At 36.8% G+C, this 13,779-nt stretch overlaps 2 protein-coding genes across 2 annotated transcripts in view; both read right to left on the bottom strand.

Moving 5' to 3' along the window:
- Positions 1-596: 596 nt before the first annotated feature.
- LOC128733886 (probable cyclin-dependent serine/threonine-protein kinase DDB_G0292550) lies at positions 597-2,498 on the bottom strand. Its single transcript, XM_053827736.1, has one exon. It carries the CDS (start codon positions 2,496-2,498, stop codon positions 597-599), a length of 1,902 nt encoding a protein of 633 aa, XP_053683711.1.
- A 180-nt stretch (positions 2,499-2,678) lies between these two features.
- LOC128736011 (uncharacterized) overlaps positions 2,679-13,779 on the bottom strand; it is a 102,318-nt gene continuing 91,217 nt past the window's right edge. The window contains exons 14-18 of the mRNA XM_053830496.1: positions 6,874-7,065; positions 6,579-6,727; positions 3,080-3,175; positions 2,824-3,015; positions 2,679-2,768 (exon numbers count right to left, since the gene is read on the bottom strand). Coding sequence (XP_053686471.1) covers positions 2,679-2,768; positions 2,824-3,015; positions 3,080-3,175; positions 6,579-6,727; positions 6,874-7,065 — 719 coding nt within the window. The remainder of the gene's footprint in view (positions 2,769-2,823; positions 3,016-3,079; positions 3,176-6,578; positions 6,728-6,873; positions 7,066-13,779) is intronic.

Raw genomic sequence — 13,779 nt, 5'->3', positions numbered from 1 at the left:
TTATTTCCGTGTTGATTTTTCCATCGTCTTCAGAGTACAAAGTCAATATACTGTAAGAGTCGGTGAGGGGTCTGTAAGGGTCCTCAAGAGGTGTTTAGCGTACAAAACAGCGTAAATCAAACACTAAAGCAGTTGACAAGCTAATCTAATCATGCCTTGAAGTGAATTTATGACTTTATTGGCGGGTAAAATTCGTACGGTTCTAAAATTGAGTAATGATTGTATATAAATATTTTAGATGAAATGTTGATTGTTTTTGTAATATCGGACTCTATAAAAGATATATTAAAACCGCAGTGATGAACATTGGAAGATGGTTATTTACAATTAAGGATGTATACTTCGGTAGGTGGTATAACGACGTTCTTACTTATATGTTTGACTATAAAAGATAGTAAGGAGTGGAAAGCTAAATTGCCATCTGATATTTTGTACAGAGCTATCAATTTTGGTGGTGATAAAACGAAGTGGTGTATGTATAATATGACTCTGATTGAAAATTTTCAGTACTTGAGATATTTGGTTCTGCGAGTCTTTTTGACCACGGGTAATCCATCCAGTCGGCCATCCGAATAATACGAACAGTCAAGCAACTATCACCAGAAGGACAATGGGCGTGTGGTGCTTTTTAATTTATGTCTTGCTTTCCGATAATCGGCACTCGATACGTATAACGGTGATATTTTAAGACCCGTTTTGTCCGGTATAATTTGGAACCTAGCCTGGGGTTCCTTCTGACTGCGCTGCGATTGATAAGAGCGCTGCGAATACTGTTTGGATGGATGAACTGTCAGTGGTCGTTTGGCCGAATTTTCATTGTCACTACAAGGTGCACCAAGTGTCCTAGCTGAGTTTGTGATGTTCATTTTTTTAGCGGGAATGTTTTTCAAATAATTTTGTTCTACATGGCAATTAAGTGGTGAATATTTGCTGGGTTTATAGATGGAGAATATGTTGTTTAGAAAACTAATTGCATTACTATTGTTATTAATATTATTTCTCTTGTTAGTTCGATTTTTACTTAGACCATTACCTACATTATTTCTCTCATGATGAACTTTTCTGCTAAATTTGCTAAGTGATGGTGGTGAAAAAATATTCATATTGTTGTTCTTTTCGTTTCCCTCGCGATAGTGATAATGATCCGAGTGATACGGATCATCGTCATGATAGATGTCTATCACAGTTCCATTGTTGTATCGATTAATGTTAACGTTTTTCACCTTCTTAAGTGCTCCTGGCGGGTACTTTTCGATACATTCGCTCGGTGATGTCGGTGATGGTTTTTCCAGCTCTTCCCAATACTTTTCAAAATCAAAGTTAAAATCATCCAATTCCAAATCGGTAGAATCGGATGAAGTATCGTCGAATTTGCTCGGTGGTTTCACTTCTAGCATACTTTTGTTTTTAGCAATATAAGGCTTCGAAAAAAAGTTATTGCCTTTTACCTGGTATTGTTGATCAATGTAGCAATTCTGATTAAAAATGTCTTCAAACGATTTATGATAATCATCGGTAAAATCATCTGTATATTTTCTAACTCTGTCAAACTTGCCACGCAACAATTGCTTGGACCGCTCGTGCCGGTAAAATTCATTAAAATCGCCTGCTAGAGGTCCAGCGCCGTAGTAATCTTGGTCATCGAATTCGTCGAATACGATCGAGTTGTCATCGTTGTACATGAGCAAATCATTTTCTTCATCATCTTCGAATAGATCAAAATCTTCTTCCATCACATGCTGCGGTCGTGCTCTGGCCAATCGTCTGCTGATATTATTTCGATTCCGTTGGTTCCATTCATTCATCAGATTGTTATTATTGCTATTATGAATATTTTTGGTATCCTTGCTAAAGCACGTCTCATTGAAGCAACCTTCACGGTCACAAATACGCATTCCCAATGGTTGGATACCATTGTAATAATTCAATCGACCTGAATCGGATAATGCGTGCCCTGGAAACTCGACCATTTCGAAACAGTTTCGGTTGTAATATTTGTTCGCGTTGAATCCCGCTCCCATGCTTCTGGATGTACTAAACGAGTGCGATTTTGGAATTTTACATCTAACATTATTTATCGCTAAGCTACTAGTTCCACCAAAACAACAGCTATTCGATTTAGGGTAGTTGTTTGTCCGTTCTATTTGTGCCCCTATTGTGAAGATTTCACCATCATCTAGATTTCCGTTGATGTCTCTGTCGGCCTGAGATTTTCCCGGTCGGAAACTTTGTACCATGGCTAAAGTTTGCTCTCCGTCCGAGTTATCTATTGATTGATTGGAATATATATTTTCAGTGTACCAATTCGGATCTAAAGATGTTTTTCTTTTGGGTCTTTTCACCGGATGATAATTAAAATGATGCCTATAGTACACTCGTTCCTGATTTTCATTTCGGAGCCTTTGTTCTACGTTGTATTTATGGACTTTCATCATCTGCATTTTCTTCTCTCGGAATTTCTCCCACTTTTCCCAGTTTCTATCATAAGATTTTTGCATGTTGTTCTTCCCCTCCTTGTGATAATGATGACTTTGGCTGTCTTCATCCTGATCACAGCTTTGAGATTTTATCGGTTTTTTGACAGATTTTCCAGTTTGACCGCTACTAAAAGTGTTACTTCTAGTAGTTTTTTTACTTCTTTTATCTCTATCTCGATCCAATTCTTCATCTTCCCGTAGTCAAACCTCCTGTAGATATTTTATTGGAATAACACCCTGGTGGTTATCAGCAAAACGGACCATGACCATTCCTCCAATTTCTTCTGCAATCTGAAACAGTCAATGAGTCAATAAATTCATTGGCACAAAAGTCTGCCAATAATACCTGTATCACAATTTGATCTCTCTGCAGTTTCACTTCGCACCGTTCGTTATCGGTTATGTGCAGAGGGTGCGTCACTTGAAGTACCTTTTCCGATGCTCCAAGCTTGGTGCAATATTTAGATGGAAAATAGCCAATTTTTCCTAAACATTTTCCCTTCCACCAGTTAGCGTCTGATGAGTCGATAACAGTTACCTGCAGATGAAAATGCGGTGCTAAGTCGAATAATGGGAGAAAATTGCATTCTCTGCATGCTTACCTTATATCCTGCTATCAAATCTAGCTCATCCTGATGTCGTGCCTTAAAATTGAACAGCACGACGTAAATGTTAGTTGGCAGCAGCCGTTGCACCTTCTGAAATGCATAGAATGAATAATATAGCACTACTATTCATACGCAATAAATATTAATTGTGGTACGTTAGACAGCATTGTTATTGTGCTTCGATTTATAACCTCGATTGAGCGTAACTTTTTTTGTTTTGTTTATGTGAATAGATGAAAATATTTTATAAAGTGGTTTGGTAGTTAGAACTCATTAATTTTCAAACATTGAATCTCGAGGAAAATGATCGTACAGGGGTGACATTGCAATTCTCGTTTCGAGTGATTTTGGTTCGTTTCGACCAAGTTAAACAAATGGGCGAAACGAACCAAAATCACTCGAAACGAGAATCGCAATGTCACCCCAGGTTTGTGCCGAGGCCTCAGAATTACATGAAATTTTGTATACGGGTATAGTTAAGAATTATTATGAAAAATCGAGGTCTACAATTACCCTAGCAAATTCTAAACCAAATTTTCCAATTTTCTCGGACATCTCTTTTTAAAAGTTTATACCTAAACTCTTGAACCGAGTGTCGCACAGTGGGATAAAACACAAACCTATGCGCACAAAAATAATTTTGCTAAAGCCGTGAATACTAGTATCTTCGGAAAAATAATAGTTCGTCGGAGAGCCCTATTTCGGAAGCAGTTCTTAAGCCCAACATCGTGGTTCTGTTTATAGAAATATATTCTTGCCAATCTGAACACAGCGAATATGTTTTCATGAACAGAATTTTCGTTTCAAACAAAACAACTGCTTTTGAAATACTGAATCGATGACGACTTATTTCTCCCAATTGGCTGAAGTTGCAAGTTGTAAAGTTGAAGAATATAAAATTTCAAGTACTGAGTCGAAAAAATGGAATTCCTATCTGTTATAGTTAATTTAAGGTTTTTTGACCAGGGTGGATCTTAAAAGTGCTCCGAAATTCATAGAAATCACATCGGTCCAGGTCAATCCTTTTTTATTATACCGAATGTTGAAGCTTGAAGTAAAAATTACAAAATTGCTTACGAAAATCACGCACTGCACCTTGTTTTGAGCGCGAGCACAAAGAAACACAATTTCACTGCTGAATATTGTGTAGACTAATCCTAAGCTTTGTTTCCAGTAAATGTGTTTTATTCTGAATTGGAGTTAAACTAAAGAAAAATTAACACACTTTCTTATTGACTACCTTAAACTTCTAGCTGTTCGGTTGGAAATGAATTTTACTGTCAAATTTTAGGTAGATAATCCTAAACTCCCCGAATCTAATACCGAGAAGTAAAACTTATGATTTGGTTTTAATCACCGTACACTTATGTGAATGTATTCAAATTGATCACGATCGGTGAAATATCAAAACTCAGTTGATTACGTTTCGGCCTACTGTCTTTTATTCAGCCATCATCAGATACTATTGTCAACAGAAATTAAACAAATTTTAATTTACCTATTTTAACAAACAAAATGACAAAACTTACAAGGGAATAATCTTATCGCTAACTAAAAACAAAACTTTGGTCGTCCACTGTACTTCCTTCTACGACGCTACGAAGTAAAACTTTCGCGGTCGCGGAAGCGTCTGTCAATGTTAACCGTACCGGGTTAGCTTATGTCAATGTTAACCGTACGGGCACGCTTCTTGGCACTGACGGTGCAATTGTTTTCGCTGTTCTCTCATCCGGCATCCTTGCTACGTAGTCTGCGGTGTTTTAGTCATATCACAATATCCGCATCTTTGTATACTTAATATATTTCGTGATTTATGTGCCAGCGTCAAATACCTTCCTCTAATATGTCGCCAGGAATACATCGCAGGATCTTACGCTTAACAATGCCAAGAACTCATCGGTCGCACGCTTTCAACGTCCACACTTCGCGACCGTAGAGTACCACCGGGAGAATTAGCATCTTATACAGTGCGAGTTTCGTACGGAGTTGTAGGCTACGGGACCTCAGCTGGCTACGTAACTCGTAGAAGGTTCTGCCTAAGTGGCACACTTTAGGTCCATTTAGTTGAAGCAATGATTCGGTTACCACAACTACTTTGTAACAACCGTCCTAGTAGGGTATTGGCAGCCGCTTTCCGACTTGTCTCATCACGGAGATATCGATGTTGTCCGCAAACCCTAGGAGCATAGGAGATTTCTTGATGATGGCACCGCTTCTCTGCACGCCTGCCTTTCGAATGGCACCTTCCAATTTTCATTGCTAATGCATTACAAACGAGTCCGATTTCTCACTCGCTATTCTGACACTTGATTTTGAATCATCAAAGGTGGCACTCCAGTCTATCGGTAATTAGGTTATCATTGCACATAACAGGAGTTGGCACGGTTCGGTTCCTAGTTCCGTTAATAGTCATAAAGAAACTTCTAACATCTCGTTATCTCTCTCTGCTATGGCGTGCCACAATTGTAACCAGCATGTGAGTTCTGACTCGATTCTTCTCGTCAGTCACTCGTTGGCATTCTGCGTCGAACCTCTCACTGGAAGTGGCTGCAGCAGTCGCACCCAACACTTTTCGCGCTCTTATTTAATAACGTTACAGCACTAAGATCTTTTAAGATAAAATTTTTTGCGGGCCGGAAAAAACAATCGTTACCTCCAGATGTTTATTACGCATGATCAAGATAAATTCTAACATTTAGGCATATTTTCGTTTATTTATTAAACTTAAAGTGCTCCTAATGCGCAAGTTGAGAGGAATAAACACGGCCAAAAAATTAACTATAAGATATATTAATTTTATTTCTACGACAAAGTTGCTCTAAATGTAATGTTCTATCTTGATGAACATTTTATTCAGTTGACTTAAGCCAGTGATGGCCAAACTGTGGCCCGCGGGCCGCATGCGGCCCTTCAAGATGTTTTATGCGGCCCGCGGACTGATTTGAGAGATGGTGGACTTATGAGTAACTTTTTTGATGACACAGGGGTCACTCAAATCAGCCATAATGCCTCGTGTATTTTGTAGTTTCGAATGCTTTCCGGTTTAAATCTTGTGGCAATTCCCAGAAAATGGTTTTTATTGCCGCATATTTTGCATTTTGTTATGCGTAGGAATGGCCAGAGGAATTTGCGGCCGAGGAATATGGGGCGATTTCGTTTGGCCCGCACCATGCCTATGCCTGGGCACCACTGACTTAAGCCATAAAAAAGTTTATATTTTGTGTCTGTCTGTAACGAAAACCAAACCCCTGCTGGCAGGATGTGTAAAGAAAATCATAGCCCGTCAAGAAACAGTGCCACAATAGACAGTGGCAAGTTAGTATATAAATGTAACCATAGTAGTCCTGTAATCATAGAGTTACACAGCGTTAGAGATACATTTAGGCGTTTTGGTCATTCATTCCGGTTGTTTCCGTTATAGTAAATTTAGACAATTATATTAAAAGTTTTTTTTTTAAATCTGGACATCTGGAAGTAGCTAATTACCAATTACCTGAACTTGCCGGACAGGAGAAGGGCAAGGTGATGTGCTAGCTGATGATTGACTTCTTTCAATCTCATCTGGAAGGTCCACTGATCCAGTTTTCATACCACGATTGGCGTACAAAAATTTGCGCTGGTTGCCAGACGGGCTTGAAGGGGCTGTGAAACAAAATTTGGAACGTTAGCTCATTTGTCGCTTATCAGTACTTTAAGTGAACATAATTTTTGTGGAAGCACTATCGAAAATCTAAAGAGAAATGTTGTCTGACGAAAAATGGTATTCCGATGGAATCTTCCATACTTACAGTGTAATCTACTATTGCTTGATGGTGGCGTGCTATGTTCTAAATGACCACCAGAACCTCCTTGGCCTCCTTGAGTGGATGGCCCCGGATATCGACGACGCATTTGTCCATGCAATTCGGAAGATTCTGGTGAGTCCAAGCTGAGCGATTTCATTCTAAGGTTCAATTTTTGTCGGCGCGGTGAATGTGGTGCTATAACAATTATTTGTATGAATTGATTTTGTTAGATGATTTTTTTGATGCAGTATATTAAGTCATTACCAATAGCAAACACAAGCAAGGAGTGTTGAAAAAAAAACTAAACACGCAACATGCAATATAACACATAATTTTTTATAATAAAACAACAAGCTTTACGACATTATGCTGCTTACAATTTACATTCATTGGCATGAGGTGAGGTTCCATAATGTAGTACCAATATATGACTTAGAATATGCAGTATAGAGCACCATATAGGCGCTTTCACCGCGTAGTGTAATGCTCCAATACTTTTAAACATTACGCTTGAAGTAATAAATTTCAAGTTTTTCAATAGTTTTAAAAGTACAGTTTAAAAATACAGATCTCAGAAATCAGTTGATTCCGATGTTTAGGCATACTTATAGTGGACGATATGCATGATTTACAAAACTTCGTTTTCACTTTCTATGAATACACAATTGAGCCAATTATCGCTCCATTCTAATCTTAGTAGGGCATGGGAGGGTATTTTCAGACCATTAAGCGACTGCTTCTATTTTTTCGGTCTATAACCTAGATCTAGTGGAAGAACTAGTGGTTTTAACGTTCTTTTAATAAAATAATAGTAGATTACTTACAGTGCTGAGAAAATAGTTACAACATATTAAAATTGTATTTCGTCAAAATATTTTTATTGGCGAAAGAAAAGGCAAATAGGCTGAATTTAGAAGCATGCCGAAAATACCCTCCCGGATCCTATGTGTAGTGTAAAATCATTGAATTTTCCATTTCTTATATTTTGTGACCTGTTTTTCGAGAAAAATCTTTTTTTTACAACAGCAAAATGTATGCAACAACCAATGAAAACAAATAAGTATTAGAATAACTGGCTCTATATGCTCCCGAACGACCGTTACGGCAGAGAAACTTCTTCTATTTGGAACCACGGAGTCATTTATATGGATCTCATGAACCTGTTCGAATTATGTGTCTTAGTGTTTGAAATGTTCGACTTTATTGTATCAATACATGTTTTTCGTGACCGTTTGCTTAATGTTAGAAATTAGTGGTAGTAATTAAGAATATTCATTAAGACAGACTTATTGTCAGATGAGTCTTATAAACAAATAAACATAAATAAACAAATGGGTCATTCCACGTCAAATGTCCGAGTGCCATGTAATCGACCTTCCCGGATTTGAACCAAATTTTGTCAGATTGTTACTAAGAGAGTCAGTGTTTCAAGAAAATGTAATTTTACTATTGATTATTTATGAAAAATCGCTGGTTTCTTTCTTGAAATCGCTATAATTCTGAATCGGCAAAAAACACCTCGTGGTTTTGAGCGATTCTTATGTAAAAAAATCTGAAGAATACGATGGAATTAGAATTTTTTAAATCAAATTGTACTCATTGAGAGAAAAATGCAAATTTAGTTTTTAAATCGAATTTAAAAATATTTGGCAACACTGCTGCTAAAAACTAATATCTTTTTCGGATTTCTTGCACAATTTCCCTTGGAAACATGATAAAATAGTCATTCTAAACCTAGTATTTCCAGAGTTACAAGCGAAAGAATATAAGAGGATTTGACGAAAACGTGTCTTTTTGTTAAAAATGAAGGTACTCCCATTAATCGAGGGAACGTCCAATTGGCAACAAACTTAGGATTTTTTCTTGCTGACCTGAAACGAACAATCTTACAAAATTTGGTTCAAATCCGAGAAGGTCGATTACAAGTTTGTACTTTTTATCGGTCACTTGACGTGGAATGACCCAAATGTAATTTTCCACTAGATGCTAGACTAGATTACTAGATGCAATTTCACGCCGTCAGTATAGCTAACGTTTATTGCGTTCAATGTATTTATGCCTTACATCACTAGGCCTATCATCCGGATACATAATGGAGTGCACCCATTTATTACTCCCCAAAAAATCAAATTGAAAATACATTGTTTATTTAATTTAATAGAATCTCGGTTGGGAGAGGCTATTAGAGTCAATAGGATCGTATCACTAGCCCCGCAATTGTCCTGTACTCTAACAGCTGGCTGCGAAGTCTGTCGTATACGAAACAAAAAGTCAAGTTTCGGTAACGGAATGTAGCACCTAGGCTTTGCTAAGTTTTGTTTATTTAATATTTAATAATCAATTACTATTTTATTAGATATACAGCAGTCATCAGATGTATATTATTTTCCAGGAAACAATTTGGTTTTTATTACACTTTTATGATGGCATTTAGGACCAAATTTGGTCATGAAACCCATCATAAAAGTACAACAAAACTCACATTGTTGCTTGGGTTTGCATTGTGATAGCTCGACTCGTGAAAATCCACTCTTTTTGAATGAAAATGCTACTTTATTTTGTTTTATAATACATAATTAGCTTTAACTTTAGATTTTTTCATCCTTTTTGTAGCAAATGTATGTTAAAAGTTATAATAGTTCGACACTAAAAGCAAATCATGCTAGACTTAAATACTTTGCTCGAAATTGACGTGTTTCGCGTGATCGAAATAAATGCTGCCCGCCCGACGCCAAGTAAGTCCAGGTATGCCAATATGGAAGGAGAAGTAAAGACATTTTTAGACCAGTACCAACATGGGCCTAGTTGCACCAACAGGGATTTTCAGATAAACAGTCGCGCATGCGACTGTTCAAAGCTACGTTTGATCGAGTGATTAGTCACGTACGCGTCTATGGGACATTCTTGAGTCCTTTCGGAAAGCCAAGAAAGTTGAGGTAAGGTGTTTACCATCGCCCTCAAGGGTGTGATTCGTCTCAAAACGAGAGGTATCATTCTCAGCAAGGCTAACCAATTCTTTAGTTTCGTAGATAACATTGCGACGGCAGAGGTTATCTACATTAAACTAAAAGTGGGCAGCAGCAGGAGTGGAAACTGCGGTTGCTGGAATACATGCTGAAACTGATGAGTAGCATAGGCGTATGAATCACAAGCTGCAGACACTGCTTGGATAGATTCCCATCGTAAATCTGGCAAGTTGCGATTTCTAAGACGTCCAGGAAATTGGTGAAGAGTTGAAAGAGAAAACTGCTTGAAACAGTAAAAACCATCCCGTCTCTATGATAATCTACGACGACGACAATGACCCCTAGTTGCATTCTGGCCATTTATCTTTCAATGCTTACTTCAAACGTATCAATTGGTGCTGATTCAGCTCTTCTAAAATGGTAAGACCTGATTTCAGCAGCTAATGATGGATCCGGTCTTTTCTGATCTCACTAAATAGTGAATTTCGTATCTTTCGTAGCATTTAAATGCCGACACCAGTGTGAACCATCAATATCGTGTACTTTGGCTTTATAATGGTTTTGACCTATTACTGATTACAGCTGAAGACACTTTAATAAATGTTATGTTTGATGTGTATGCAAGATAAGCACAAAAATATATCATGCTTCAAGGCTAACAAAATAAAATTCGAACCAGAAAACATCCCCAAGGACCTCATATATTAGAACCAACAACTAAACGATTAATTAAAGATAGGGGAGAGTAGTCAACAGTGAGACAACAGGAACAGTGAGACATCGGGAATAGCTTCGCCATAAAACATACAAGATCCATGATATTTTCCTGCAAAGTAAAGTTTGTGAATCTATATCACATAATACAGTTTGAGAAAAATTTGTTAATTTTTTAGTATATTTTGCAATAAAAGTCGTTTTTGGGGGGGTCAAAGTACATTTTATTGCGATCATTTTCAGGTGATTTTTAACGACAAATCGCATAACTAACCCAAATTAAATTTACTACATGGCATCTCATAGGAATAAGAGATAAAAATAAAACATATAAGACCATCGAATTGTTTGCTAACACCACTATTTCACTATTTCTTATAAAACATTCCTATTGGGAACAGTGAGACAAACAGATGAGGGTAATTTTCAAAAAAAAATTTTTTGTTGAATTGTAAATCAATCCATATAAATTGATTGTAAATGAGTTCTGAAGTGTAAGTTGAAGGTCAGATAACCAGGATTGGACCTTTATATGAATATAAATGTAGATGTGAGAAAAATCGGAATTTTCAATAATACACAACAATAATGTATCCTTCATGCACAAAATAAACAGTACGACCTCTAAACTATTCTTTGTAACCAAAAAATAAGGTTTAAGTTTAATTCTAATATGTATCTCAGTATTCAATACTCGTTGTCTCACTCTTCCCACCTACTGGGGAACAGTGAGCCAAAAAGACACCTTCACATTTGCGTTTGTAACTATTTTATCTTTTAACCAAACGGGCTGAAACTTTTTTTCAGACAACTAGAAGGATATACCTTTCAAACGGATTGAAGACCTCGTTGGTAACTATCAACAAAAATTTTTTTAAATTTTTGGAAAAAAAGTGTCTCACTGTAGACGTCTCTCCCCTACTTCATTTTTAATAGCGCGTCTAAAAAGGCTATCTTAAGATTTCTTCATTAACATTCCCTAACCAAATAATGTTACATAGAGTCTAATAAAAGTATTCTATGCTCGCCTCTAATTCACACGTTTCGCGTAGCAGTAAATTATTCGAAGCTATTGCTTAGTGCACACGAGAGCAAAGAAAAGCAAATTTTTCTTTACATCGTTATCCTAATTGGTTACGTGGCGTGTAGGTGTACTTAACGTTGACATCCTTCTAACAGCCTCTTTCAGCACATATGCACACTTCAATAAGGCTTAGTACAGATATCGTAATAATTAGCGCCCGAGAGTCATAAAAAGTAGGATGAATTCTTTTACTTCTCATGCCGCTGATTTTGTTTAAATAGGCTACCACAACATGAGCGTTAGGGGTTGGTTTGAATAAAAAGAGTACAGCTGAGAGGATATCCTTACTTTTTCTTACGCGGTGCATTTGATTTTTAACATTTGTGTAGGTGACATGTTTGTTTCGAGTTTCGGAGTTAGAAAAACTATCTTTGATGTTACTTCTTATGCAAATAATAAGGACATTACAAATATTTTATATTTAATTATATTTAATTTTTATAATTATCCGATGTTGGACAACTGAAAGGGGTGGGGGAAGGGAAGGGGGGGGGGGGTGAAAAAACCAAAGAGATTTTTTTAATCACGTAAAAAATCAAGACTTTTGTCTATTTTTAGTTAAAATTCAATCGTGAAAACAGTTTCTATTCTTGTTTCACTTATATACGTTATTATTTTCCATGCAAAAACCTACCAAAATACAGTCAAAATTAAAAAAAAAATGGGCCGATTCTCGAAAATTACATTTCTTCAACTTCCACTTATGTTTCGTTCTAGAAGCGTTAACACGTCGTACACTCTTTTTTCGAGTTCTTTAGGCTAAAACTGTTTCGAGTTCTTTAGGCTAAAAACGGTTATTGTTATACAAAAAGAAATGAAGTTCATGAAATTTTTTTTTCGCCCCCCCGATTTTTAAAGCCAATTTTGAAGGGCGGGGGGACAAAAACTTCAAAAAAAAATTGCAATGGCCTAATGAACAGATAAAAAATATAGGAATAGGAAAGGTGCTGCTTTATAATATTTTTACAAAAAAATAGATACCAATTTTGAAATATTAACCCTCTAACGGGTAAGACCGTCTGTAGACGGCCTTCGCTTTTGGAGCTCCAGAGCCACATACGAAATTTGTCTTGAATGGACAATATGAGAAATATGTTCAGAACAGATTTCCTGACATGTTGATACTAATATCACAACAATCTGACCATGCGTTAAAAAGTTATCATCTTTCAAAAACAAGAATTCCGAAAAATTCCGAAAAAAATTATTGTGCGACTATTCCCAGTTTTACGTTTGAAGGAAAAGGACATTTAGAACAAAATGTTCGATCTCAAATTTTTCCTATGAGTAATGTACAGGCTTTTTTTCAATTTTGTGATATATTTGAACTGTAAAAATATTTGGGTAGAGCGTTAGGCATGAAAAACTAAAAAGTGAAATTGGACTATTTCATACTTAGTGGTCCTCCAGATAAATATTTTCCCATGAAAATCAACACTCGAGCTTCTTTTGAGTATACTTTCATGATAAAGTAATCATTTGCGCGATCGCATCGTTTTTACGATGTTGCCCGTTAGAGGGTTAAAATCGGAGAAAGCAAATTTTTAAAAGATATCAATCTTTGATATCGCAATATTGCTACTGAACAATAAATAATACTGTGGCGAATGCATAGTTTTTTAAAAATACAAGGGAACAACAATTTTCTTAAGATAGTCATTATAGAAAGATTCTATTTTGCCCTTCCTGTGAGCATTGTTCTCTACTCTAACAACCGGCTGAGAAGTCTGTCGATAAAGAAGAGTCAAGTCTTAGAAATGGGCCATCCAGATACCACGTGGACAGCAACATAGAAATTCTCAATCCCCCCATTGCCGTCCCCCTCCGTGGACTAGCGTAGGTATTGGTTCCACCTCCACCCCCCTGCCCTGTTTGTCCACGTGGACATTTTTTCTTATGGCAAATTGAACAAAACAGAAATGCATTGAGCTAAATTTAGTTTTAAACTTGATTTATGCAGTATTTATGGAAAAAGCTTACGTTAAAGGAAGCTCCAGTCTAAAGCCCCGACACAATGCTTACGGATTTTTAGTCGTTGCGGAAATTCTAGTTTTTCCATGGATTTCGTCAATATTCCGCAGCGTATTAAAATCTGTATGTATTAAAAACGGTACTGAATCCCAACATGGCCGGATCGATGGCACC

This window comes from Sabethes cyaneus, chromosome 2, assembly GCF_943734655.1.
Source record: "Sabethes cyaneus chromosome 2, idSabCyanKW18_F2, whole genome shotgun sequence".
Classification (NCBI taxonomy): Eukaryota; Metazoa; Arthropoda; class Insecta; order Diptera; family Culicidae; genus Sabethes; species Sabethes cyaneus.
Note: the sequence above shows the minus strand (reverse complement) of the source record. Positions and strands in the feature narration are given on the sequence as shown.

Excerpts from the sequence above, each read along its gene's own strand:
- LOC128733886 (XM_053827736.1), bottom strand. The coding sequence starts at position 2,498 with ATGCAAAAATCTTATGATAGAAACTGGGAAAAGTGGGAGAAATTCCGA.